The following is a 25,746-nucleotide window of genomic DNA, read 5'->3' on the forward strand; positions in this document are numbered from 1 at the left end:
CCAAATACTGCCCGCGCAGTGGCACGGTGGGCACGAATTAACCATGGGCCTGTCCAGGGTCCAGGTCTCCAGTGAGGGAGGGACCGGCCGCATCTAAGGAAAGCAGCCCAGCTTGTCCCTGGATGTGGTGACAGGTTTCACACAGGTCAGACCTGGGGGGCCCATGTAGTCACAGCAGCAGGGCCTGGTCAGCCACTGGGACCTTTGTTCCTGGACAGTTTCAGGCGGACACTTTAGCCCCCATGGAGACAGCTTGGCTGGGAATGGAACCCAGAGAAGGCAGAGTAGAGATGCCTCGGGGGCCTTGGAGGGCCAGCAACCCATACAAGGAAGGAGCCACGCATGCTGTTTCTGCCTCAATAGCTTGAACCGTTCGCGGCACTTGTAAGCGAGGGGAGAGGGCAGGCGGGGTTCAGTCACACACCAAAATGCGGCACAGACGGGGCACCTGGGTGACTCAGTTGGTCAAGTGTCCAACTTTTGATGTCAGCTCAGGTCATGATCTATCAGGTTCTTGGGTTTGGACTCCATGCTGACAGCACGGAACCTAATTGGGATTCTCTGCCTCCCTCTGTCCCTCCCCTACTCAGCCCCACTCACTCAAAATAAATACACTTGAAAAAAAAAAAAAGAATGCCGTGTGGAGAAACCGAGGAGGGGGGGAGGACGGCACTGGCGCCGGGGGTTCCTGGGTGTAAGGGCCCGGGTGGGACACGACCGAGGTGCGGGCCACGTCTGAGGCCTGGGGTGTAGCAGTGCTGCTCCCTGAATGTGCCCACCCACCGGGCCCAGACCAGGACAGGAGCCAGAGTGGAATCTCCGTCTTTAATGGCTGAGGGCCCCACACCCCACGGCCGGAGGCTGGGGCTCAGATCTTGTTGAAAGCAGCAATGTCCACACTCTGCACCTGAGGAGGAGGAGGAGGAGGGAGGCCCGTGGTCAAGTGGGGCCTTGGTTCCCGAAGACCCACCCACCCACTCCAGCACCCTGCCAGGCCAGGGGTTCCCTTGGGGGCCTGCCACTCACGTGCTCCTCGAACTTGGTGATCTCCTCCTCCAGCAGGTCCGTCCCCACCTTGTCGTCCTCTACCACACACTGAATCTGCAGCTTGCGGATGCCATAGCCCACGGGCACCAGCTTGGAGCCCCCCCAGGTCAGCCCGTCTAACTGGATGGAGCGCACGCAGGCCTCCAGCTGGGCCATGTCTGTCTCGTCATCCCACTGGGAGATCAAGGGGTGGAGAGGCTGGGTCAGGAGCCTGCAGACCCCAGGGAGTGCCCCTCCCTCACCGGCCCCTCCCCTCGCCCCCCAGGGCACAGAGGGCACGCAGCTCTCCTCTTGGCTGAACCCGGCCAGCTCGCTGAGCCCACCGGGAGCCCGGGGCAGGGCCAGGGGCAGAGGCCGGGGGCAGGGTCACTCACAGGCTTGACGTCCAAGAGGATGGAAGATTTGGCCACCAGCGCGGGCCGCCCCGCCTTCTTCTCCGCGTACTGCCGCAGCCTCTCCTCCCGCAGCCGGGCTGCCTCCTTGTCCTCCTCGTCATCGCTGCCAAACAGGTCGATGGCATCGTCCTCGTCATCCTCTGCGGCGGTGGCCGCCTTGCCGGCAGGGGGCTCCACTTGGCGCATAGGGGACACGTGCTGCCATGGGAGAGGGAGGCTGAGGGCCCCGCCCCCGGGGCCCCAGCTCTGCACCCTGGTTAAGAGGCTGTGGCGGGGAGGGGGACAGGAACACCCCCCACCCCCCACCCCCTCCCCAAAGGGCCTGAGAAGGGCGCGCACCTGGGTCTGTGGGGCTGCAGCCCGGTGGGTGGGTGAGCTCTTCTCCAGTGCGCTCAGCCGGGCCTCCAGCTTGGAGACAGCCTGCTGCAGACCTTGCACCACTGCAGGAGCAAAGGGGCCGCTGGTCAGACGGCGGGGACTGGGTGTGGTGCCCCACCCATTAGGCCCAGGGCCTCACCGCCTCGCAGGCTCTGATTCTCCACTTCCAGGCTGGCGATCCGGATGGCGAGCTCACTGTGATCTCCGCCCGGCCCGCTGGAGGCCCCAGGGCCTGAGCTCTGCAAGGCAGGGGGAGAGTGAGACTCTGCACCCCTGCCTGCTTCCAGGGTTCCCCCCAGTCACAGCCACTGAGAATCAGGGCCCCAAGAAAGGTGGGAAAACTGCTGGACACTAGGAAGCAGCTCCTGTCAGCCCACTGGGTCCACCTGTGACACTGCACCCGAGGGTGGGAGGAGGCCCTGTAAGCAGGAGAGCAGTGAGCGACGTCCTTGGCCAAGCGGAAGGCACGGGGCCCAGGGCAGCCCCAGCACGGAGCTACTGCGGGGCCCACAGCCACAGTCGGGCGGGAGGAAGCTCCAGGGGCGGCCTGGGCCACACAGCAGGGCCCGGCAGCGCAGCTGGGAACTGGAAGCAGGCTGGGAGGGCAGCTGAGGAGCCAGTGGGAGTCAGGAGAGTTTGCTGCAGGGGGCGCCCACTCCGTACGTAGTACCCTGCCTCCCCCAGGCCACGCACCTGCCACTTGGCTCACCAAGCCTGCCCTTGAAAGGCTTGAGTGACCCGGGGCCCCATCCTGCCTGCCAGCCTCCCTCTGGTTCCTCCCTGACTGGGAATCCCTATCACCCGACTCCAGCGGTGCCACCCAGGGAGCCCCTCAGCACAGCGCCGCAGTCCACACCTGAGTTACACACCCTGATAGAATGGTCTAGGAGGACGAAGTGTACCTGGCCCTTCCCTGAGGGCCGCTGTCCCTACCCTCCCTCCCTGTGTCCAATTATGAAGACCTTGGACCCGGAGCCCACCTGCCAGGCAGCCACAGGACGAGCCCCGTGGCTTCCTCCTCTGTTCTGTGTACCCCCGGAGCCCAGACAAGCTAAAAGCCCCCAGGAAGTACAGGCAGACAGGTGCCTGGCTTCCTTGCCCCAGGGATCGGGGAGCAGTGCTACCCGTTGTGACCCAGCAGCTCCCTTGTCAGCTGGGGTCAGAGCACTGGAACCAGGAGCGGCTGGCACCACTCCCCTCCTTTCAGCTCAACGTGAGTGTCCGCACCCAACCCCCGCCCCCCACCTCCCTGCCAAAGGAGCCCCGTGCGGGACTCGCCCGACCCTTGGCTGCGGCCACATGGCCTCCTCTCCACCTGTTTCCCCAGCACCCCAGCTTGCAATGCCGTTCTCACTAGGATTTTCCAAAAGTTTCCATCAGATAGGGATGAAATCCAGACCTTCCTGTTCCCTCGAGGCCCTGACCATCCTCCTCCTGTTCACCAGGGAGTCTAGCCCCCCCCCCCAACCCCAACCCCAACCTCAATAAGGCAAACCAAGGCTACCCTAATCCTAGCCTGTGACGGTGGGTCACAAGGAGCCAGCCACATAGTAGCCTCAGAGGACAGTGCTACATGCCAGGGTGTGGAATCCAGACCTTTCCAACCCCATCTCCGACCCTGTCCCTGGCAGCATGCATGGTTCCCAGGAACCCCTTGGTTCTAAAGGCCCAGTGTCTGCTGAGCCCTATCGAGCCCAAACCCAAGTGTTGGGGCTGAGTCAGCAAGGTCCTTCCCGGTCCATTAGCAGTTGAACGATACTCCTCTGAATTTACTCCTCTGAATTTCGTGCCGCTCTCAGAACAGGGGCTTTTGTTTGGAAACTGGGTCTTTATGGTGCTAATCCGGTTACAACAAAGTCGGGAGAGTGGCCCGAATTCTGACTGGTGTTCTTATAAAACGAAGTTTGGATACAGACACACAAAAAACAATGTAAAGGCAAAGGAAAACCAGGAGAGGCCTCAGAACCTACCCACACCTTGACTTTGGACTTCTAGCCTGCAGACTGAGAAAGGAATCCATTTAAGCTCTTGGTCTCTGATGCTTTGGCCTCCAGCGGTGCCACCCCCAGCACACAGGGGCTCCCCCAAGCCCTCCCAGCGGGCCCACATGGTTTCCCCAAGACCCGGAGCCAGAGGTCGACCCCAACACATCCAGGGCCCCCTGAGGGCCAGAGGGGGGGCTCCTGTGGCCCAGAAACCTCAGCGCCACTGGGCACCCTGGCCTTCTGGGGGTTGGCACCCCACGCACCTGGCGCCAGCTCCTCCCCACGGCTGCCTGGCCCAAGCAGGGACCCTCCCCCCCACAGCTGTCCAGCCTATGGCCCGAGAGCCAGTATAGCCAAAGCAGCTGGGCAGGCGGGGGTGCCCACGTAGTCGTCCCCGAGCCTGTAAAAAGGTGACCTAAATGGCAAAAAAGACTTTGCACGTGATGAAGCGGAGGCTCTGGAGATGGGGAAATCCTCCTGGATTATGTGGGTGGGCTCAGCGTCGTCACCAGGCTCCGTGTACCCAAGAGGCAGAGGAGAAGGAAACGTAACAGAAACAGCCATCAATCAGGATTCTCTGATGGCTAGAAGCCACAGGCCAAGGAATGTGGGCGGCTTCTCAAAATTGGAAAAGCCAAGGAAAGGATTCTCTCCTGAAGTCTCTAGGAGCAGAACTCTGCTTGATCCTCGACCCTCAAGGACAGGACACCATGTGTCCTAGAGAGAGGACAAGGTCTCGACTTCGTTAAGAAGGCAGAGCAGCGGGTCTGTCTCCTCCTGGGGACATCTGCCCAACCAGGCTGGGGACAAAGCTAAACATGGACCTGCTTTCCTCTCTTGTGACCCAATCTGGGACCCGGGGGCCAAACGCAGCTGGACGGCCCCTCTCTGGGCCTCAAATTTTATCATTTGGACTCCCATCCTGTGAACCCATCTCTCCAGGGAGGCAAGACGTAGGAAGCAAGAGAAAAAGGCCTCTCCCACTCCTTCCCACACAGAGTGCAGAGCAGGGAGGAGGCCCCCAGGCCCAGCCTGGGGATGGCGCCACAGCAACAGGCAGGGTGAGGGCAGGTGGGAGTCCTGGGTGACCACCGGGCAGCAGCACGGATGCCATCGGCTCCTGTGGCAGTCTCAGTCACCGAAGCCCGCTGGGGCGGGAACACCGTGCTGGATGCCCCGCCCCCACTGTGCTCCTAAGGCCCAAATGATCGCAGCGGTACCGGGGTACTGGGGCGGCGGGGAGGCGTGCAGCCAGGCCGGAGGGCAGCAGTGCCGATGCGGGCCTGCAGGTACTCACCCCAGCCAGGGATTTCTGGATGTTCTCTCTGGCTCTGGCAATGTCACGGAGGATCACACTGGCACCGTTCTCCTATAGACAGTGCAGAAAGAACCGCTTTTTCCTTTTCGTTAGAACAATTTTAGCGGAAAGAAAGGAACGAACCCTTACAGACAGCAAGAGCTGCACAGAACCGAAGGCTCAGTGGGATGGCAAGGAGCTATGACAACGGCCCCGAGGCCCACACCCCGTCCTGATGGGCACCGGTGTGCCTGCTGGTCTGACACGGCAGAGGTGCCCCGTCCCATCTCGAGCAGATCCAGGGACGCACCCGCAAAGACCCCACCACCAGCGCCTGGAGCAGAGCCGCTGGGGCCGAACGTGCCTCTGCCCGCCCCCACCCCGTGCTGGCACAGTCCCCCGGTGCCCCGAGGGCACCCCCCCACCTGGCGCGAGGAGCCAGCCACGGGCCCGTTCATCCGCTCATAGAACTGCCTCTCTGCATCATCGTATTTGAACTTGTCGAACCAGATCTTCTCGTGCGCTAGGAAGTTTGTAGCCATTTTCCTGTTGGGAAGGGAAGGCGAGACTGAGACAGCCTGGCTGGGAGGAGAGGGTACGTGCCCTAAGGCCCCAGGCCTGGCCTGCATGAGTGCCCCACAACGGCCCAGACACCAAGGGTGCAAGGTGACGAGGGGTCCAGGTCGGAGCACAGGTGCCTTGGCACTGCCCGAACCAAGTCTGTAATCCGCCCCCCCCACAACTCCCGGCTCCCGCCACTTTGGTTCTCAAAGTGTGGTGAGGAGCCCCTGGGGGTCCCCGGGGTCCTCCCTGTCCAACTACACGTTTGTGCAAGGCACAATTACGTCCATCAGACAATACACACCAACAGACTGAATGCAGAAGAAAGTGTGACAAACCGGGTGCCTCCTGGTTAAACAAGCCACTAAGATTTGCAAAAATGTCGAATAAGGCCGCTCTGCTCACTGAATTTTTTTGTCTTGGGAACACTGCTGCTCGTAGGAATAAGTCATTATGTTAACGCGTGATCGACTTCTTATTCAACGATTGAAGAACTACCCGCGTTTCTATTTTAATTGCTAACGTGACAAAAACCAACAGCACAAAAACCGTGTGAGGTCCAGAGACCGGGAAGTTTGAGAACTGCTGCTCTAGAGTGGGAGCCGCACGGCTGTGCCCACCGCCCTCCACCTGGCATGGCCCCTCCTGTTCCTGAGCAACGGTGACAGAAACGGACCCGATCTCACCAATCCTCTGTGCCAAGGGCCCCAGGCTATCACTGGACCACACCGAGTGCGCCCCTGGTGTCAGGAAAGGAGCCGGGCCCCGTGACTCTCCTCCACCCACCCCTACACAGCCATCAGGTGCAGCCAGGCCACCGTGAACAGTTTTGGCTCCACACTCACCCTAGGCTGCTGATGGGGATGCTCCTGCACACGGGTTCCCACACCCCGCCGCTCACACCGAGCTAACAGGCTGCTGAAGGGCATGTGGGGCCCAGGGTGGCACCGCTCCCTGGGGCCCGGCCTTCCGCACGGCCACCCACGCCCCGGACCCTCCCGCTGCCGCGCTTGCCATTTGCCCAGCCGCCTGCCTCTCCCCCTGCCCTTCTCCAGATCCTGGCGTCCAGACACCACTGCCGGTGTTGCATGGAACCATCCTGGGGCCGAAGGCGAGTGAGCCTCATGCAGTAGGTGTCCCTCAGACATAGGCCACTCGACTGACAACATGCTGGTGTGCCTGAGACACTCGCCTCACCCTGGAGGTGATTATGAAACGGGAGGTAGGGGAGGACAGACAGAAGGGGCAGGAGGGACGTGCCAGCTCCCATGTCTTCCCCAGCAGGGCTCGGGCCAGAAGCCTTTAACACTGGCCCTGCCCTGCAGTGCGACAGCCAGGGGCACTGGGAGTTGCCCAGCAGAAAGGGAAACCCTACCCAAGCAGAGTCTGCCCTGTGCTAACCCCTTTCCTCCCTCGACAGCCCCAAACCTTGTGATCCCCAAGAGGTGGCCTGGAGGCTGCACTGCCCCAGGAACAGAAAGCTACCTCTGCCCAACCCACTCCTGCATCCAACTTAGCCGGGTCCAGGAGTGCTGGGGAGAGCCGTGCCAGGGCGAGGGGGGGTGGGGAGAAGAGCAGCCAGGGCCCCAGCCCAGGGAAGCCCAGGCCGGGAACCCACGCGGCAGGTTTCTCCTACTTGGGTCTCAGGCTGGACATGGTCGGGCCAGACCGGGCACCAGGTCGGTGAGCCAGGGATGCAGCTTCGAGGCACCAGGCCACTCGCAGGGCCTCTGCGGCATGATGGCGGCACTCTGCGCTGTCATAGGTGGGCTTGCTGAGCCAGGGGGCCTCAGCATCTTTGTGCAGGAGATACCAGTAGGGCAGGGCAGAGGCGGCCTCCCCATCAACCCGCCGAGGCCCGACCCGCTTGCTTCCCACGGCGTTTCGGCCTCGCCGGTCTCTGCGGCCCCGCCTGGCCCCCTCAGCCTGGCCAGCTCGCTCCTGCAGGCGCACCTTCCCAGGAGGGTGGCCGTCGAACATGGCCTCGTAGAAACCCCTCTCTGCCGCATCGTACTGGGGCTTCTCCAGCCACACCTCCTGCACCAGCGCCTGCAGACTGCCCAGCGGGGGTTGGCCGTCGGTCAGCGGGCCGGGCTGGCGGGCGAGAGCCAGATCGGGGGCAGCTGCCTGCTGGCCCGTGTCAGAAGCCCCCTGCCTGCCACTCCCCTCTGCGGCCAACAGCGAGGCCTGCGACCGCTCCACGAACGCCCGCTCGGCCTGGTCGAAGGACGACTTATTGACCCAGATGCCCCAGGTCACATGGTGGCAGGCCACCTGGCTTCCGTGGGTGCAGGGGCCTCGGGGGACCAGGGCAACCCGCTGGGCCGCCTGGGCAGCCGCATCCGCCAGCCTCTGGCGATAGGCGCTCTCTGCCTGGTCGAACATCGGCTTGTCCAGCCACACGTGGTCGGCCGAGAGGCCCACGAGGGCCAGGTCTGCCTGGCCGAACCAGCTCTTTGGGGAGCGCTTCCTTTTCTTCTGCAGAGGCTTCTTTCCGTCGTGGCTCCTCCCGGGGTCGCTCCTGCTGCCGCTGTCAGGGGCGTCTGCCTCCTCGGCGTCCTCCCTCCCAGGCCCGTTCACGGCTGGCGCTTCAGCCAGGAGCTGCTGGGTGGCGGCGGCTCGTGTGGCCTCGTGCTCGTAGAAACGCCGCTCGGCTTCCCCATACTTCTGCTTGTCCTCCCAGACGGTCTCCAGGGCACAGGCGGCTCTCCCACTCCTCATCTTCCGCACAGCGTTAAAAAGCAAGCACAAGAAGGCAGTTGCAACACCGCGGGCCATGGGGATGGCGCCCCGCCCCCCTCCTCAGCCTGACTTTCAGGGCTGGTCGGGCCTGGGAGTGCTCCCTGGTGGGGGTGCCAGGAAGACACAAGCAAGGACCCGAAGTCAAGTCCACGGGAAGCTCAGTAAAGCGATAAGCAATGACGTGCATGCATGTGCGTACGTATGCGTTCTTTTAGCTGTAAAGCCAATCTTTCCTAATGCGCCCAGGCTCTCCAGAGGGGTCTAGAGAATGGTTTCCAAACTTCTTCAACCACAGAAGCCTTCTCCCCTAGAGCCTCCACAGGGGGTTGCCAAATGAAATACACACCACACCCAGGTAACTTGACTGATATATAAACAACAAATAACTCTTAGAATAAACACGTCCCACGAAATATTTAAGACGTTTATGCTGAAGGGTTATTCGTCGTTCATCTAGGATTTTAACAGGACATCCTTTGACTTTGCTAAATCTGGCCACCTTGCCTGAGGCACTGGTGCTTCCGCTTTCTAGAAGTATACGCGGCAGTCTCCCAGGCCAGCCCCATCACGGCCAGGCCACCACGGTGGACCTTGCCCCGTGGCGGCATACCCCTGCCGCAGCCACACCACCGCCTGCAGCAGCGCATGCTCCAAGGGGAGCTGGCAAGGGTCTCAGACAAGGGTTAGTGTCTCGGGGAGCAGCTGGGAGCACAGGGTGGAGGGCCCGGCCCTGCAGGGGCCACACTGGGGGAGACACAGGGAGGATGCTAGTGACCATCCGGAAGAGAGGGAGCCTGGTGGCTCAGGCAGCAAGTGAGAAGCAGGCTCCGGGTCAGCCACAGCCACCTCTGGGCGCACCCGCAATACAGGAGGGACCACGTGGGAAACTCTGGGCCCCAAGGTCATTAGGGCACCCGCCTCTAGTCACAGAACCATTTGATGTGAGGGGCCCCATCCCTAGAACAGAGGGAGGCAGGTGGGGAACTGTGTGTCCCATCTGCCACTGTGGACAAACCCTTGCCGAGAACCTCAGCCTCTTCAATAGAGGTGGTGTCCCCTCCAGTCTGGAGACCACAGTCATCTGAATAGAGGAGTCTGGGCCACCACTGCCACCACCTCTGCAGCCTCTGGCCAGAAACGGCTCAAGCCCAGAAAGCCCCAGTAGCCAGTCTGCTCTTAAGACGTGCCCAGTGGTCTGAGCTCACGCTCCACAGGCCTGTTCTAGAGGAATGGCTGTAGCTGGCAGAGATCCAGTCCAGACACAGGCTGGACTCTGGCCCCTGCTCCCCAAAGCAGAAGCGCCCACGCCAGATGACCAACACCCAGGACCATCCCAGCTTCTGCGGGGTCAGTCAGTAGCCTACGTGGGGGGACGCACCTGCTGGGCCCTGTCTCCAGGAGACCAGGTCTCCAGAGGTAAGGCGGCAAACCTTTCCCGTCACCTGCAGCAGCATCGACATCCCTTTCCTGACACCCCGAAACAAAACTGAAACCTGATTCTAACGACCCCGTGGGACATGCCGGCTGTGTAAGCCCCGCGTCCACTCAAGACGTGGGGGAAGATCCTCGCTTGAACTGTGAAGGGACGTGTTGGGGGCCTCTAATGGCACAAGCCACAGGACGGAAGCCCCAGGCCTGGAGAGACCCCTGGGACGCCCCCCTGTGCCTTCCTCCCCAGGCCGGCAGCAGTCCTTACCAAGGCCAGGCTGACAACAGAGGCAGTGGTGAGAGGCGGGGAGCGTGTGCTCAAGAGGCAAGGCATTGTGACATCACCACCGTCCCTGAGGGGACTGCAGGCCAATCAGGCAGGGCTTGTCCGCCCTTCAAACTTTCTGGCAACGAGCCCCCAGCAGACCCTCAGCAGAGGGGCCCAGAGCTCAGTTGGTTCAGCCCCTTGAGCTCCACTAGGCTGACGCCCCACTGGTGAAGTCCTGCTGGAACCTACTGGCCTAGAGGCTGTCCTTGTCTCCTGACATCAGATCAGGGCCTGCTCAGAGCTCTGGGGGCCACACCTGGGGGGAGGCGGGGAGAGACTGCTTCTGAAGATTTCTCAAGAACAAGGGGTGTGGCCTGTGGCAGGGGGTGTCCCCGGTGTCCTCTGCCCAGAGGGGAGGGCCAGCACGCCGGCCCCGGCCTGCTCGGGGAGTGCCCCCCACCACAGGCACAACCTGGCTCAACCCAGGGATGCACTGAGACACCCACGCGCTGCCCTGCCTGGCAGGATCAAAGCCCAACGACAGCAAAGCCAACTCCTTTGTGTTGCAGACAAGGAAAGTAAGGCCTGGCAGCCTGGCCAAGCCGGGCCCTGCACAGGCGCTGGAATGCCTCGTACGCTGTGGGCCAGGGGCTCCCTGGCTGAGGTGAAGGGAACACCGGGCACGGGACAGGTGGGTACTTACTTTCCCTCTGGTCTCCTAGGATGGCATGAAGAGAAAGCAGCAAGGTTAGAGGCAGTCAGGGCAGCACAGCGGCTGGAAGGTCTTTGCAGAAGGTGCTTGGAAAGGTGGCGCGAGCTTTGGCCGAGCAAACTGAAGATGAGCACCAAAGACCCACCACCCAAATCCCCGGAGGCGACCAAGTCCACCCACTCGGGACAGCACCCCCACCCCCACCCCCCGCACCACAAAATGAGCAGTTCCTATGGTTCGCATTAGCTGGACTGGGCAAGCCCATCTGAGCACCGCTCCCACCCGCTCCGCACTCCAGCACAAGCCCTCTGGGGGGAGAGGAGCCAGCACTCAGTGCCCCCACTGCCACGTGCAGCTGTCGAGGGGATCCCTACCTGGCCCCGCTGTCGTGCTGCCCTAAGTCCAGGGCTGCTGGACAAGGCACGAGACAACCAGGACCATCCATGGGGCCCAGCAGCCCCGGAGCCCACGCTGGGGCAGGGAGCCGCCACCACTCCACGCTTGAACAAAGACATAAAGTCCCCACGGTGTGCACAAAAGGACAGGGCTTTTAGTCCCTTCGCAGATGGGAAAACGGGCCAGAAACACTAAGTGCCCCGCCCCAAATCCGACAGAGGTAGCAGTCCAGGAGCCGAGGAAGCCACACGCAGACGAAGCCATCTCTGAGAAAGCCTGCAGGGCACGGCGGACAGCCCTGCCCGCCCTGCACCGGGAGCGCCCCCAGCTGCTCACTCACCGGAACCCAGAGATCTGCCAGCCAGGCCCCTTGGCCCCCGCGTCTGCCCCACACCGCAGCAAGGAGAGCAGCAGCACCAAGTCACTGACAGGGTCGTCCAAGGTGCCCGCGGGTGCGGCAGACACAAGGACACCGGCATGAGGACAGGGAGCTGCCCCCCAGGAGCATACGGCAGGCCCTGGGCAGTCGACCTGCACACATGGCAGTCGACCTGCTGGCAGTGAAGCCGGTGTGGTGACAGGCCAACAGCAGCACTCCGGGGACACTTGCTGCAGGACCAGGCAGCCGGGTTCTCCTGCCCCCGGCCTCTCCATCTCCCAGGACAGCCGGCAGAGTGCCCCCCACCTTTACTGCCTCAATCTCCCCGCTCTCTGAGTGCTCCACGTCCCACGAGGACCTGCTGAACTGAAAACCCCTCTCTCTGGTAGAAAAGCAAATCTGAGTTTAAATGATCCCCGTTGAGAACACGAACATCCGAGCCTCCAGCCAGAGTGGGGACCCTCCTCTCTCTCCCGTGCTCTCTCCACACACACAGCATTGGCTCCATTACAGTGAAGCATGAGGAACAAGGCCCCAGAACAGCAGAGCGAAGACCCAGGAGGAGGGGGCCCCAGGTGTCCCTGCCCACTGCCATCGTCTACTTGCTTGCTCACTGCAGGGCCCAGCTGGGCTGCCCGTGACCAAGACTTAGCCCCCGAGCCTCAGGCAGGCTGAGACCTCGCCCACGGAAGGGGGTACTCAGGGGCCATGCCCCACCTAGCCACCAGGGACCGGGGTGAGGTGAGCCATGTAGGAGAGCTGGTCCTGGCCACAGACGACCCCTCCCCTGCAACCGTCCCAGCACCCCCGTGGAGACATGCTCCAAAGCACGTGAGCTGGGAAGGCAGTTCTTACAGCGGCCCTGGCAGCGGCCCCCACAGCACACCCCTGGCTGGACGGCCTGGACGGAAGGCGAGGATGTGGCCCCCGGCACTGCGCCCACAAGGTGCCAGGGCCTGTAAGTCTCTTGGGGCCTAGCGGAATGGGGTAGGTTTCTGGGAGGAACTGGCCCCTCACCAGACTCTGCCCTCCAACAATACCTTCCCCTGGACACCACCCCATCACAGCCACACCCCCGGACCAGCCCCCCAGTTGTCCACCCAGAGGGCAAAGGGCAAAGGTCTGCGGCCCCTCCAGGGGAAGGGGGATCCCACAGAGGTGAATGGGGGGCGGGGTCTGCACGCCAGCTCCGTCTTCCTCACGACAAAGCCTGCCATACCTGCGATGTCTGAGAGCGCTGTGACACCTGGAACCGTGAGTCACGGGGGGAAGGCACACAGAGGGGTAAATTTACCCAACGGTGCGTCTCTACGTGCACGGGGGTGATGCCACTTGACTCTTGCAGGGGGCACTCCACAGCCCCACATGCTTCCCAACCTGACTCCTGATGTCAGCCCCGCTTAGAAGTACCGGCTTGTCCTGGCAGCAGAAAGGGGGCCCCCAAGCCCTCAGATTCCAGGCTCACACCACAGCTACCTTGGTCACCCCGGGGCAGGTTCAACAATGTCCGCGCCTCAGATGCCACAGCCTACCAGACCTGTCTAACCTAACCAGCCGGGCCTATGCCCCCTTCCCTCAGGGTGACCCCAAGGACTGCACGTGCTTCCTCAACCCTTCTGTGCACACGGGCCTCACACGGCTGGAGGACTGAGCGGAGAAGGGAGGCCCCCGAGTCAGGGAGGTGAAGAGCCCGGGATCCGTGTCTCCCTGCATCGCCTGCACGGAGCTTCAGTGCCATGCTACCACCTGCTTTGACCACATACATGTCACCTTAAAATACTGGTGCAGGGCGGAGGCTCAACAAATACGCTTGCCAGCATTTCCTGCCTGTGGAACCCCAAAATACGACACCAACGCACAACTTGCTGGAGGTATTTTTCTGGTCAATCTTCAAACGCGCGCACACACGTCCCTGCAAGGACACTTCTTTCACAGAAACGCTGCTCAAGCACATTTGCCCACTTGTGCTGAACCCTGGCAGTCTCACCCTGCTCCGCAGGGGCAAAGCTGAGGGGGAGGGGGTGCCCCTGCACCAGGATCCTCCAGAGGGCAGTTGTCTCTGGCCGGTAAAAGGCTCTTCCCAGGACTGGCATGAAGCCCAGAACACTGACTGCCCCCATAGAGGTGACAGAAAAAGCCTGCTCCTCAGCTCGGGTGCCAGTCACTCTGCAAGATGACACTTTCTTGGGACTCCCTGTTCACAGGGCAGGGCACAGGAACGCTCGAATCCCATGTGAGCCAGCTCACTGGCGGCTCAGCCAGGCTCAGGGTACCCAGAGAAGGCTGGGGTGTCAGAGCTGCCCATGCAGAAGCGTCCTGAGAGTGACCCGCCCCGCCCCCGGGCCAAGCCTGAGCCCTCGGAGAAGATACACGCCAGAGTCAATTTGAAGAGGTGTTCCCCTTCAGGCAGGGATCGCCCCAAAGCTTAGCCGGACAAGTATTTGTCTTGTTGAAGGGTGGCCCTTCATTCACGCAAGCCTCCACCCCACTCCACTCCTTTGGCCCCCTTCTTCTTCCAATCACGGTGCCCATTTCTCGGGAAGGCGTCACCCACCCCTACAGAGACCGGCTTCAACGTCGCCTCCTGCCGGGACCCTTATCCAAGTCAGGACTCCCGACCACTCCGAGAACCCTAAGAATTTCTTCTGAGTCACTCAACAGTCACTCAGCAGTCACTCCCTTATTCTTTCCCGCGCTCACGAACCCTCAAGGCTCCGCGAGGGCTGGGCCCGAGCCTGTCCCGCTGGCCCAGAACCGGCGTGCAGCAGGTGCTTAACGGACGCGTGCCCGACAAAAGAAGGGCTACAGGACCGGGACCAACCGAGACCGAGGGGCCCACGCGGCCCCCGGCCTCCCGGCCGCCACCTTGCCGCCGGGACCGCAGTCGGGGTCCCGCCGGCCACGTGGCCCGCGCGCCCCGCCCCCCTGCGCCCGCCCCTAGCGCCGCGCTCGTCCCACCGTCCCTACGCCGGCACCCCGGCCGCACTAACGCCACGGCCCGGGCGCCCGCCCCGGCCCCTCCGCGGCGCGTGCCGCTCCTGCGGGCGCGGGCTGCGGTACTCACGCCAGCCAAGGACGCGGCGACCAAGGAGGAGGGCTCGTGGCGTGCGACGGTGGAGGAAAGGGAGAGTCGCCCCGGCCGCGCACGGGAAATGAAGCAGAGGGATGCACCACGCGCCGCGGCAGGGGAAGCGGCTCCCGCGCACGTCCCGCCTGGCCGTCACAGCCCTCCGCGCGACGCGACGCTCCCCGCGGCTGCAAAGACAGAAGCCAGTGGGAGTCACCACGGGGCTCGCAGTTTCCCAGAGAAGCTGGAGCTAGCAGCCGCGAACAGGACGGCAGCTCGTCCGCACCCCTGCGCTACCGGTGCAGTGGGCTCGCCGGGATGGGGCGGGGCTGCTGAGCCGGCACGCGCCGGACGGCGCGCGGCGCGGCGCGGGGCGGGGCTGGGCGACGCACGGGGCGGGGCTGGGTGGCCGGGCCAGCGCGCCTGCGCCCCCGGAGCTGGCGAGACAAAGGGGAGGGCCCGGCCGGCCCCGCCCCCAGCGCCCCGCCCCGCGCGGCCGGCCGGGCCGGCGTGTGGCCCCCGCGCCCCCGCCTCCGCTGCCGCCGCAGCCGCCATGTACCCCGCGGGCCCCCCGACCGGCCCAGCCCCGCGCCGCGGCCGCCATCCCCTGCCCGGGCGCCCCGCGCAGCCGCCGCGGCTCCCCGCACCCACCCCGGCTCCCGCCGTGAGGCCGCCGCCCCCCGCGCCCGGGCCGCGGCCCCGCGTGGCCGTGAAGATGGCCTTCCGCAAGGCCTACTCCATCAAGGACAAGCTCCAGGCCATCGAGCGCGTCAAGGGCGGCGAGCGGCAGGCCAGCGTGTGCCGAGACTTCGGCGTGCCGGGCGGCACGCTGCGCGGCTGGCTCAAGGACGAGCCCAAGCTGCGCTGGTTCCTGGAGCAGCTGGGCGGAGAGGTGGGCACGCAGCGCAAGAAGATGCGGCTGGCCAACGAGGAGGAGATCGACCGCGCCGTCTACTCGTGGTTCCTGGCGCTGCGCCAGCACGGCGTGCCGCTGTCAGGGCCGCTCATCCAGGCTCAGGCCGAGGCCTTCGCGCGCCAGATCTACGGGCCCGAGTGCACCTTCAAGGCCAGCCACGGCTGGTTCTGGCGCTGGCAGAAGCGCCACGGCATCTCCAGCCAGCGCATCTATGGCGAGGCCGAGCCTCTGGCCGCGGGCCCCGCGCCCGGCCCGCCCGTCAAGCAGGAGCCCGCACAGCCCCCCGGCTCCAGCTCCGGCCCCCTGCCCGAGCGGGCTCCGGCCCCGCCGCCCCCCGCCGAGGGCGGCTACGGAGACGAACAGATCTACAACGCGAACGTCACTGGCCTCTACTGGAAGCTGCTTCCGGAGCAGGCCGCGCCCCTGGGCGCGGGAGACCCCGGCGCGGGGGGCTGCGGCCGCCGCTGGCGGGGCGACCGGGTGACAGTGCTGCTGGCCGCCAACCTGACCGGCAGCCACAAGCTGAAGCCGCTGGTCATCGGGCAGCTGCCAGACCCGCCCAGCCTGCGCCACCACAACCAGGACAAGTTCCCAGCCTCCTACCGCTACAGCCCGGATGCCTGGCTCAGTCGCCCACTGCTGCGGGGCTGGTTCTTCGAGGAGTTCGTCCCTGGCGTGAGGCGCTACCTGCGCCGCAGCTGCCTGCAGCAGAGGGCTGTGCTGCTGGTGGCCCACCCGCCCTGCCCTAGCCCGGCTGCCAGGACGCCCGCCCTGGAGGAGAATGAGGAGGCCCTCAGGCGGTGTCGGCCTGAGCCCCTCAGCTCCCCAGAAGAGCTGCAGACCCCGGATGGTGCCGTGCGGGTGCTGTTCCTGTCCAAGGGCAGCAGCCGGGCACACATCCCTGCTCCCCTGGAGCAGGGAGTGGTGGCCGCCTTCAAGCAGCTGTACAAGCGGGAGCTGTTGAGGCTAGCTGTGTCTTGTGCGGGGGGCTCCCCGTTGGACTTTATGCGCAGCTTCATGCTCAAGGACATGCTGTACCTGGCCGGCCTCTCCTGGGACCTGGTGCAGGCTGGCAGCATTGAGCGGTGCTGGCTTCTCGGCTTGCGGGCGGCCTTCGAGCCTCGGCCCAGCGAGGAGTGTGTTGGGCAGCCAGCGGGCCAGGCCGAGGAGGCCGCGGAGCACAGCCGGGTGCTCAGCGACCTCACGCACCTGGCGGCCCTGGCCTACAAGCGCCTGGCGCCCGAGGAAGTGGCCAAGTGGCTGCATCTGGACGATGACGGGGGGCTGCCGGACAGCTGCAGAGAGGAGGCAGGCCCCGGCCGGCCCCCGGTGCTGGCCCCTGCCGCCCCTCCACCCCCCGCCAGCCTACCCTCTGTCATGGGGGGTGGAGAGGAGGAGGAGGAGGCCGCGGTGCCCACTGCTGGGGAGGCGGTGCGGGGACTAGAGACAGCTCTTCGGTGGCTGGAGAACCAGGACCCCCGGGAGGTGGGGCCACCGAAGCTGGTGCAGCTGCGCTCACTGATCAGCATGGCCCGGAGGCTGGGGGGCATCGGTCCTTCTCCCGCAGTCCCCGAGGACGGGGTGTGACCAAGCCAGCCCAAGTGGCCCCCCAGTGGCTGTTCTCCTGCTGCACTTGGAGGGAGGGGACACACAGTCTTTCCATCTCCTCTCCTCCCCTCCCCAGAGGTGGCCCACCCTATGGCTCAGGGGGTTCCAGGGACCCCAGCACGGGCTGGCTTGGAGGGGCTCTGTTGGTGAAGGGTCGTTCTGCTCACTGGTCCCCCATCTCCTGAGGGAGGAGCTAGAAGGGAGGCCTCGGGCTCACACACCTCCCTGGGCAAGCACACTCGTGGGGTCTGTGGTTCTCGCCAGGGTCCTTGCCGCACACACGACACCACGCACCTGACAGGGCAGCTGTCGGCGTTCCCGCCCCGGCCTTTGAGAGCTGAGATCTTCAGCCCTGTGCCTGTCCGTCCTCTGGCCCTCCTCCCCAGGGGCCCGTCACGCGCCCTGGACGAGGGTGCAGCACTCCTGTCAGTCTGGAGCCCTGGTGCTTTGTGGCTCCTGTGCTGCAGCCATGTGATCATCTCCATGGGGAAGCACCCCAGTCAGTTTTGGTGTTTAGCACATTAAGTCCACTTTTACAGATACCCCTCATGGGAGCCAGGGTGGCGTCTCAGCCCCACCCCCAGCCTGGGGCCAGTCTTGGAGGCTGGCTCTGTCGGCTGGGAAGGGAGGATGGTGCCCGGCACTCGGGGGGCCGGACGTTCCGGGTGCAGCAGGGAGTGTAGATTTCTGTCCCACTGGGATTGTTAGTTTTCCTTGGGAAGATTCCATTCCAAAATCACACCTATTCTGTGGGGTTGGCAGCCTTCTAGCCTTTCCGGGCCCTGGTGATTTGACCAATGGCTGAATGAGCTCCCCAGACCAGCCACAGCCCGCTCGGTCCAGCCCCAGGGCCCAGAGCCACGCCGCCTCCTCGGCACTGGCCTGCGGCACTGACAGCCACACCAGGACAATCCCACAGTGCCTTAGTGGCCTCCCAGGGTTTTCCATCCCTCCGGCACTGCCAGGGGCGTGACGAAGGAGCGGCTTCCCACAGCCCCAGGAATTGGGCTTCCGAGTGGCCCAGCCGGAGAGAGGGAGGCAAGTGTTGGTGTGTCACTGCCCCGCTCTGGGCTCAGTCCTGTGGGTGGTCTGGGACCCGGAGGCGCCCGGGGCCTTCGGGGACTGTCTGGGGAGCTGCTGCCCAGAGCTCTCGTGGAGGGCGGGGGCTGGGTCTGCGGTCCACACCCCCACCGCCCGCGTGCTCGCCGGACACTGCAGAGGCTGTAGGCCGGCAGTGTGCTGGTGGGAGGGAGGGGCGATGCACTGGTGAGGGAGCCCCCGGAGCAGCTCCCCGAGTCTGAGAACATAAACCGCTCCTTGGAGCTGTCCTCAGTCGAGGTGTGTGCGTGTTACATACGTGGGTCTCAAATCCGAGAGCTGAGGGGAGAAGTGGAGAATTTGGAAGCTTGACCAGGCAGGGGCCCAGCTGGCACCTCTGCTTGCTCATCTCAAGCCTGCACCCCTAGAGGAGCCGGTGGCCGGCTGTGGCTGGCCCTGGGACTCTAACCCAAGCAGCTGGCACAGGGCTTCAGGAAGCCTTCCTTCCGCCACCTGATGGCAGCTCAGGGACGTAGGGCTGGGAGCCCGTGGGCGCTAGGCAGGGGTGCACCTGGGGCTCCAAGAGTGTCTTCAGGAGAACGGCTGAATACTCAAAGCAGCAAAGGTTGTTACTCTTAGGAAGAGGCTGTTGGGCCTGCTTGGGGTGTCCGGAGGGCATGGCAGCGGGCTGCAGAAGGGGGCACTGGGAAGTGGGTGTGTGGGCTCCTATTAAAACCACGCTTGTGTTTTGGGGAGAGTTGCCCATCCGAGATGCACGGCCTTGCCCAAGGGGGCTACGTGCTTGGGAAGCGACCCCCAGACATGGAGTGGACTGCAGGTGCAACATCACCACGTGGGGAGGGGAACGGAGCGCCCGCGAGCTGAGGGGACCAGGGACCCCCAGCCCACGCCTCCACCCAGTGTAGGTCAGGATTGCTATGCGGAGCCCTAGGATGGGCGCTGGGCACTGCTTGTCCCCAGATAGGGGTGTCCCCTGGTGAGGCTCATCTCCAGAGGCGTGTCCTCGAGGGGACCGTGGGCTTATGGGGTGCACACAGTCGAGCCTTTTCACGCCCATCCTTGCCGGAGGTGTTCACCCAGTCAGCCCAATGCGCTTTGTAATAAAAGTTCGTGTCAACTTCATATGCATCCCTGTTCTAAAGTCTTTTAATATATTTTTTTGAATTTGGGGTATATTTTATTTTTTTAAGTAACCTCTACATGAAACACGGGGGCTGAACTCCTAACCCCAAGAAACAAGAGTTTCATTCTGCAGGACTGAGCCAGCCAGGTACCTGTAAAGTCTTATTTTTATAATTTTCGATCCAATACTTAGATCTAGAATCACCTCATGATTCAAAAAAGTGAGGAAGACAAAAAAAACTGATGAAAGGAGAGACTAGACCCACCAGTCTCTTGAAAACCTAACCTGAGCCGTGTGGCATCAGCGGGCTTGTGGCCAGCCGATGATCGGGCTGCCGACCCGGCCCCCAAAGCCACTCTCGTTCCCGTCCTGTCCAGGGCCGTCGCCATCTGGGGCGAGGCTGCCCCGCCAGCCAGGCTGGGGGCTCAGGGAGACGCCTCTCGTTCAGCGAGTGGCCTGCTCATGGCAGGGCTGGTCACAGGTTCGCCCCCTGCCCCACAAGCCAACCCGCCCGGGTTCTCGGGGACCGCGTGGGGAGATGCGCTGCTGGAGCCCGCCGACACCGGAGGGTGAGGCTGGGGGTCAGGAAGCCAGCGACTCCACCTGACCAGAGCTCTCCGGTGATGGTGACGTACAGCCAGGGTGGGTCGCCCCTGCACCCACGCCACCTGCACTCGACCAGCTCCCAGGAGCCCCGTGCCCCAAGCCTCAGCTCTGATGTACCTCTAAGCCCTTGGAATCTGGCTCTGTCAGCCCAAGTATGGTCACTCAGTGCTACAGGACAGCAGCGTCTTTATTCCCATCTCAGAGAAGTCAGGTGTGGAAATGTCCTCAGGCTGACCCTCCTAACAGGCAGGAGGGCCAGTGTGCCAAGATGGAATGGGGCGGTGGGGGGGGGGGGGGGGTGGAGGGCAGGAGCGAGAGCAGGGTGGGCACTGCTACAGTGGCGGGGGGGGGGGGGGTGCCACCAGGCCACCTACAGACAGGACTGATTTGCTCGTCTCGGCCTGCAGGTGGCACAATCAGCTAGCTCCACCCCGTGACTGGCACAGTGTCGGGAGGCCACTGGGGGAGGGGAGGGGGGCTCCAGCACTCCAGGGCCTTGCCGGGGGAGGGGGGTGGGCAGTGCGGGCAGCCCACCCTCCACCACAGGCCCCACAGCCTCAGTTCGGGACCTGAGTTCCCTGCCCTCCGGGCTGGTTGCTCCATTCAGGGACATGCCGAAGAGCCACGTCCTGCAGTTGAGGCCAGGCCACGAGACCCTCCAGGACAACCCATGCAAGGGTCATCAGGGCAGATCACCCAGATCCTGCTCCGCAGGGGCAGGGGGCCCACGGCCAGCTGAGGCCAAGTCTCTGTCCCGCAGCTGGCCGGGCCACCCTCCCAGACCGCCCGTGGCCTGCTGCCAGCTGGAGCACTGCGGCCATCCTGCGGGGGCTCTGCTCGAGTGTCCCCAAGGGAAGGACCTGGGTGCAGCTCCTCCTCAGCCAGGGCAAGGACACCCAGCCCCGTTCTCTTCTTGGGGCCTGGCAGGGTCAAGGCCCAGCTCCCTGTGGGTAGCCCCACCTGATGGCAGGTCAGCCTGGGGACGAGACGGATGTGGCTGGCTTCGTTGCACAGAGCAAGTCTCTTGTGCAGTCTCTGCGTCACCCCCCAGCTGGCGGTGGTTACGCAGCTGTCGGAAGGGCCCGCCCAGCTTCTCTGCTCCTGCCTCACGCAGCCAGCCCACCACGTCCCAACGCTCAGGCCCCCAGAACCCAGGCCACCCACGAAGGGGGGCCACCGCCACGGTGCTCTCTGCCCCATGGTGGGGGGGGGTTCCTACAGGTGAGGGGATCCCCTGCCTGCGAACCCCTCCAGTCCTGTCCTCATTTCCTCACGCGGGGATGGGGCAGCCCTGGGGATTCCTGCCTGGAGGGAGAGCTGCAGTGCCGGGAAGGGGCAGGGAAGGAGGGCCTGGGGGCGGCCACGGCCAGTGCCCGCTCCCTACTTCCCGCTCAGCTCCCTGGCCCGGCAGGTGGCAGCCTCCACGGCGCTCATGGTGGCCGCCCGCAGCCCGCCCCGCTCCAGCGCGTGGAGCCCATAGATGGTGGTGCCGCCCGGCGTGCACACGTCTGTCCGCAGCTGAGCCGGGTGCTGCCCCTTCTGCAGCAACAACTTGGCCGTGCCCTGGGGAGAGGGGCACCGGCGGTGACTCGAGGGAGGCTCAGTCCCACTGTGTAGCCTGCTCTGCCTGCCATCCCAGATCCTAACTCAGGTTTCCCGGGCCTGCTGTCTCCCTTCCCTATGCTCTGCAGACACCCCAGCCTATCCCTCTTCACACAGTCCCTGGGGGCTGCCCTCACTCACCAGCAGAGTCTGGGCAGCAATGCGGTGGGCCAGGCCACTGGGCATGCCCATCTTGATGGCACCTTCGGCCAAGGCCTCGGAGAAGGCACACACCTGCAGCAGTGAGGGGTGGGGACTGACAAAGCTGACGCTCTCCCTGGATGAAGCACCCAGTCTGGAGAAAGCGCAGAACCTTCAGAAACAAGGCCCAGAGCACGCCCAGTGCTGGTGTGAGGCTTGAGCCCAGGGCTCTGACTGGATGAGTCCTGAGCCTCAAAGGTGGGGGAGAGCAGAGATACAGGCAGCTCGGGGATCAAGCCATCTGATCCCAAAGGCAGGGGTCACTGCAGGGACCTGAAAAGGCTCCGCTCGGTCAAGGGCCGGCCTGGGGGGCGGGGGATGAGACAACACTCACGAAGGCCACGCCGCTGCCACTGAGGCCGGTGTGGATGTCCACGTGGGCCTCAGGCACCTCCTCGCACTCCCCGCAGGCCTCCAGCAGGGTCTGCAGGAGCTCGGCGTCGCTGTTTCCAGTGTGGCGGCCACGGGCCATCACCATAGCGCCCTCTTGAACCACGCAGGGCAGGTTGGGGGAGATCCGCAGCACCCGTGTGGCCGGTGGCAGCAGCTGGCCAGAGAGAGGCAGGGGTCAGGGAACGGGTGGGGTCGGCGCTGCCAGGCAGGCCCTCGCCTCTGCCAGCCGTGGGCTCCCCTCCCTGGGTCCTGGGCGCGGTGCCAGGAGGAGCCTGAACCTCAGGCCCCTTGGCCTGAGGCCCCTGGCCCCCTGTTCGGGCTGTCTGGAAGGCCAAGTGTCACATGTCTCACCCATTCCGCCTCCCTAAAGGGCTAGAATCAGGCTGGCACCAGTCTCGGATGGCAAGGGGTGGGAAGCAGAGCCTGGCCAATAGAACTGACTCTGGGGGCAAAGCCTCACCTCCCACATAACCCCCACTCACCTCCTCCAGGGTACTCAGAGAGATCCCAGCGGCCACAGACACCAAGATGTGCTCAGTGGTTACCACGGGGGCCACCTCTGCCAGGACAGCTGGCAGGACATGGGGCTTGGTGGCAAAGAAGACTAACCAGCAGTTCTGCACAACCTCCTGGTTGGAGTGGGTGGTCTGGCAGCCCAGAGCCTGCAGTGGGGACAGCGGGATCATGGCTGGGGTGAAGTGTGGCAGCCTCCCAGACCATGGCCCTTCCTGCTAGAGGCCACCCTGCATCCCCAGGGGTCCCCAGGGATCTCTCCTCCCATTGCAAACGCCTGCACCAGCCCCCTCACAATGCCCAAGACTCACCCAGACCACGGGTTCTTGCTCAGGACCCAACCTGCACCTCACGGGCCTTGCTGATGTCAGTACCTCCTCACGCCCTCTGACCCCAGTGAGTGCCCACAACCATCTCTGCCCACCCCAACACACAGATACACGTGCACACACACACGCCCCGTTACTCCGCCCTTGCTCTCCACAACCTTGACTTTCCTTCTAGTCTTTGACCTCCTCTTTCCCCAACCCAGACAGTCTCAAAAGTTTAGCTAACTAAGCAGCATTCCCTTGTCCCCAGGAAGTGTCTCAGAGGAACAGGGGCCAAGAGCCACCATGAGCCCCCTCTCCCCCCCACCAGGATAGCCTCGACTCAGAAGGGCCGGGGACCAGCTCACCCGGAAGTGGCAGAGGTTCCTGTCACTTGGTGCGCTGGCTAGTATGTGTTGAGCTTCGACTTTTCCTGGAGAGAAAGGCAAAGAGCAGAAGGGTCAATGAGGAGGTGGGGTGGAAGGAAGGAACAGGGGCCGGCCTGGCCTGCCCCTCACCGAAGGGTCTCTTACACTCAGCCATGCCTGGGCCATCCTGGCCGCTGGCTGCCTGAGACTCTGTAAGAACCGAAGTGCGTGGCAGGCGTGTTCCATTTGGCCGGGACCAGGCAATCACGTCCATCCTGTGGTACTTGTCAGTCTCCACCACCCATCTGTGGCCGTGGCCGCAGGCCCCGCTAGACACAGGGGCCAGGAGCTTGCCTAGTCTCATGAGGACATGGATCTCAGGGGCCTATACCTCGAGGGACAGGAAGGCAGGGGAGGAGGGGGCCATGGTGGATAGGGAGGCCAAACAGGGGCAAGCTTCCGGGGGAGCTGGGGGTATATCTGTGCTGGGATGTCCGCGCTGGGGCTAAACGCCCATTTGGTAGAAATCATCTGCACCTGTCGGGTACAGGGCCGAGGAGATTAAGTTTCTGTAAGGTCTAACAGGAAGACAGAAGTGCACCCCACAACCCAAACACAAGGTCAGTTAGTCAGGACAATGGCAAGTACCATGCATTTCTACCGCTACTGTGTTCAACACTGAATCTGCACCACCCTGGAAGGAAGGAGATACTGGCGGTTTTACAGGCAAAACACTTGAGAGTTTTGCAGTAAAGTATTTTCTGATGATTTTGACCCCACTGAACCTTGACTGTGGCTGAAGGGAGAAAGCCAGCCTATAATCTACACGTAAAGGTTTCTAAATCCCGTGGAGTAAGTTTAGGGACAGCATTATCATGCCTTGCTGCAAACCAGTGGTTCACCACCAGGGAAGTCTCTGCCCCTTTCCAACCCCAGGGGACTTGTGGCAACTGCTGGAGACAGTTTTGCCTCTCACAACAGGGGATGCTACTGACATCTAGTGGGAAGAGGCCAAGGACGCGGCTAAACACCCTACAATGTGAAGAATGGAGAATTATCCCACCCCAAGTGTCCACAGTGCTGCGGAGGTTGTGAAAACCTGCAGCGCGCCGCCAGAGTAGAGACGGCAAACAAACAGGAAACAGGAGGCTCAAAGGTCAAGCAACTGGACCCAGGCAGACCAGGTAGTTAGTAGGAGATCCCGGGCTCTAAGCTAGCGCTGTCCAAGAAAAATATCACTGAAGCCACGTAGAGAACTTCACGCTTTCTAGTAGTCACATTAAACAAGTAAGGAAAATAGGTGAAATCAATCCTAACATATTTGACTTAACACGATATAAAGAAAATGCTATTCTTCCAAAACTTCGTTTCAGTCAGCATTAAAAGTTACCAAAATATGTTACTTTCTCTTTTCTTGTGTGCTAAATCTTCCAAACCCGACGTAGATTTTATGCCGTAAACTCACGCCACATCTCAACGCGAACCATCCACATTTCCATGGTGGGCGGTCTATGGCCCCATGTGGCTCCTGGCCAGTGCGGGGACAACCAACTCTAAGCCTCCTACGCACAGCCGTCCCCGCTGTGCTCACAGGGACGCAGGGTCCCCAGGAGCAGAGTCCGCCTTCCGCCCGGGCCCACGCCCGCCGGGCCGGACCCGCCCCGCTCCGCTTCCACGGTGCCCTCGCTCCTCGCCCAGGAGCTCTGCGGGATGCATCCCTCCACGCAGAGAAACCCTTCCCTCGCACAACCGGCCGGTGTCGGACGCCCGCTGGTCCCCAGGCCCAGGGACCCACGCGCCCCCACGCCCGAGGCGCCCCACCTGCTCGAATGAAGCCCTGCGCGAGGGCCTCTGCCATACGCCCGGCGCCAACAAAGCCCACGCGTAACTGGTCCAGACCGGGTGCCGCCACCACCGCCATCTCGCCACCGCCCCGCCAGGCCTTGCTCCGCCCCACGCCCTCGGCCCCGCCAATGGGCTACGCCGGCCCGTCCTGTCCTTGTCTATTGGCTGCCTGGACTTCACGCCCCGCCCACTCCCTTCCGGGCTCTGCGCCCTACCGCTCGACTAGCAGTACCGCTCCAGTCCCTCCCCGCGCTGCTCATTGGTCCGGGAGAGCGGGGCGCTGCGGCCCCCCGGTGGGCGGGGCGCCGCGCCCCTTCTTCCACCGCGCGTTGGAGTCTGGCAGAAGCGCCGCGTCTGGCGAGGTGGATGAAGCTTCCGTGGCAGGATTCTGGGGGCCTGGTGTCGATCAGATCCTGATCGGAGCTTGAGAGACTCCGTTCAGTGGCCAAGGGTTGGAAAAGGTGCGGGTTCCTCCGAGTCCTTCCGGAGGTCTGTGCCCTGGAGCGTGCCTGGTTGGGTGTCCCTCGCGCGAACGCCGCAGAGTCCGGG

General features: G+C 63.5%; 3 protein-coding genes across 5 annotated transcripts; 1 reads left to right on the plus strand and 2 right to left on the minus strand.

The window, feature by feature from the left end:
* Positions 1 to 811: 811 nt before the first annotated feature.
* On the minus strand, positions 812 to 14,784 carry EEF1D (eukaryotic translation elongation factor 1 delta). 2 transcript variants are annotated; one of them, XM_047842888.1, is made up of 8 exons: positions 14,653 to 14,784; positions 5,528 to 5,648; positions 5,103 to 5,174; positions 1,960 to 2,059; positions 1,782 to 1,882; positions 1,422 to 1,640; positions 1,027 to 1,221; positions 812 to 907 (listed from the first exon to the last, which is right to left on the minus strand). In XM_047842888.1, exons 2-8 carry the CDS (start codon positions 5,642 to 5,644, stop codon positions 869 to 871), a joined length of 843 nt encoding a protein of 280 aa, XP_047698844.1. In that variant the 5' UTR covers positions 5,645 to 5,648; positions 14,653 to 14,784; the 3' UTR covers positions 812 to 868. The 2 variants fall into 2 exon arrangements, with proteins under 2 accessions (XP_047698844.1, XP_047698843.1); XM_047842887.1 differs by lacking the exon at positions 14,653 to 14,784 and adding an exon at positions 7,300 to 10,938.
* Positions 14,785 to 15,208: 424 nt separating this feature from the next.
* TIGD5 (tigger transposable element derived 5) lies at positions 15,209 to 19,360 on the plus strand. The gene has a single exon (XM_047842890.1). It carries the CDS (start codon positions 15,209 to 15,211, stop codon positions 17,156 to 17,158), a length of 1,950 nt encoding a protein of 649 aa, XP_047698846.1. The 3' UTR covers positions 17,159 to 19,360.
* Positions 19,361 to 20,136: 776 nt separating this feature from the next.
* Positions 20,137 to 25,297, minus strand: PYCR3 (pyrroline-5-carboxylate reductase 3). 2 transcript variants are annotated; one of them, XM_047842894.1, is made up of 6 exons: positions 25,174 to 25,297; positions 23,353 to 23,417; positions 22,646 to 22,825; positions 22,105 to 22,317; positions 21,711 to 21,803; positions 20,137 to 20,943 (listed from the first exon to the last, which is right to left on the minus strand). In XM_047842894.1, exons 1-6 carry the CDS (start codon positions 25,271 to 25,273, stop codon positions 20,845 to 20,847), a joined length of 750 nt encoding a protein of 249 aa, XP_047698850.1. In that variant the 5' UTR covers positions 25,274 to 25,297; the 3' UTR covers positions 20,137 to 20,844. The 2 variants fall into 2 exon arrangements, with proteins under 2 accessions (XP_047698850.1, XP_047698849.1); XM_047842893.1 differs by having other exon boundaries at positions 20,137 to 21,530.
* Between the last annotated feature and the right edge of the window lie 449 nt (positions 25,298 to 25,746).

This window comes from Prionailurus viverrinus, chromosome F2, assembly GCF_022837055.1.
Source record: "Prionailurus viverrinus isolate Anna chromosome F2, UM_Priviv_1.0, whole genome shotgun sequence".
In the NCBI taxonomy this organism is placed as follows: domain Eukaryota; kingdom Metazoa; phylum Chordata; class Mammalia; order Carnivora; family Felidae; genus Prionailurus; species Prionailurus viverrinus.

What these genes read in the sequence shown, in the direction of transcription:
- EEF1D (XM_047842887.1), bottom strand. Translation starts at nt 8,441, where the DNA reads ATGGCCCGCGGTGTTGCAACTGCCTTCTTGTGCTTGCTTTTTAACGCT. An exon ending in TGGCTGGCTCCTCGCGCCAG is followed by an intron (nt 5,175 to 5,527) that starts GTGGGGGGGTGC and finishes CACTGTCTATAG; the next exon opens with GAGAACGGTGCCAGTGTGAT. An exon ending in TCACCAAGTTCGAGGAGCAC is followed by an intron (nt 908 to 1,026) that starts GTGAGTGGCAGG and finishes CCTCCTCCTCAG; the next exon opens with GTGCAGAGTGTGGACATTGC.
- TIGD5 (XM_047842890.1), top strand. Translation starts at nt 15,209, where the DNA reads ATGTACCCCGCGGGCCCCCCGACCGGCCCAGCCCCGCGCCGCGGCCGC.
- PYCR3 (XM_047842893.1), bottom strand. Translation starts at nt 25,273, where the DNA reads ATGGCGGTGGTGGCGGCACCCGGTCTGGACCAGTTACGCGTGGGCTTT. An exon ending in GTGGCAGCGGCGTGGCCTTC is followed by an intron (nt 21,804 to 22,104) that starts GTGAGTGTTGTC and finishes TCACTGCTGCAG; the next exon opens with GTGTGTGCCTTCTCCGAGGC. An exon ending in TTGCTGCCCAGACTCTGCTG is followed by an intron (nt 21,531 to 21,710) that starts GTGAGTGAGGGC and finishes CCCTCTCCCCAG; the next exon opens with GGCACGGCCAAGTTGTTGCT.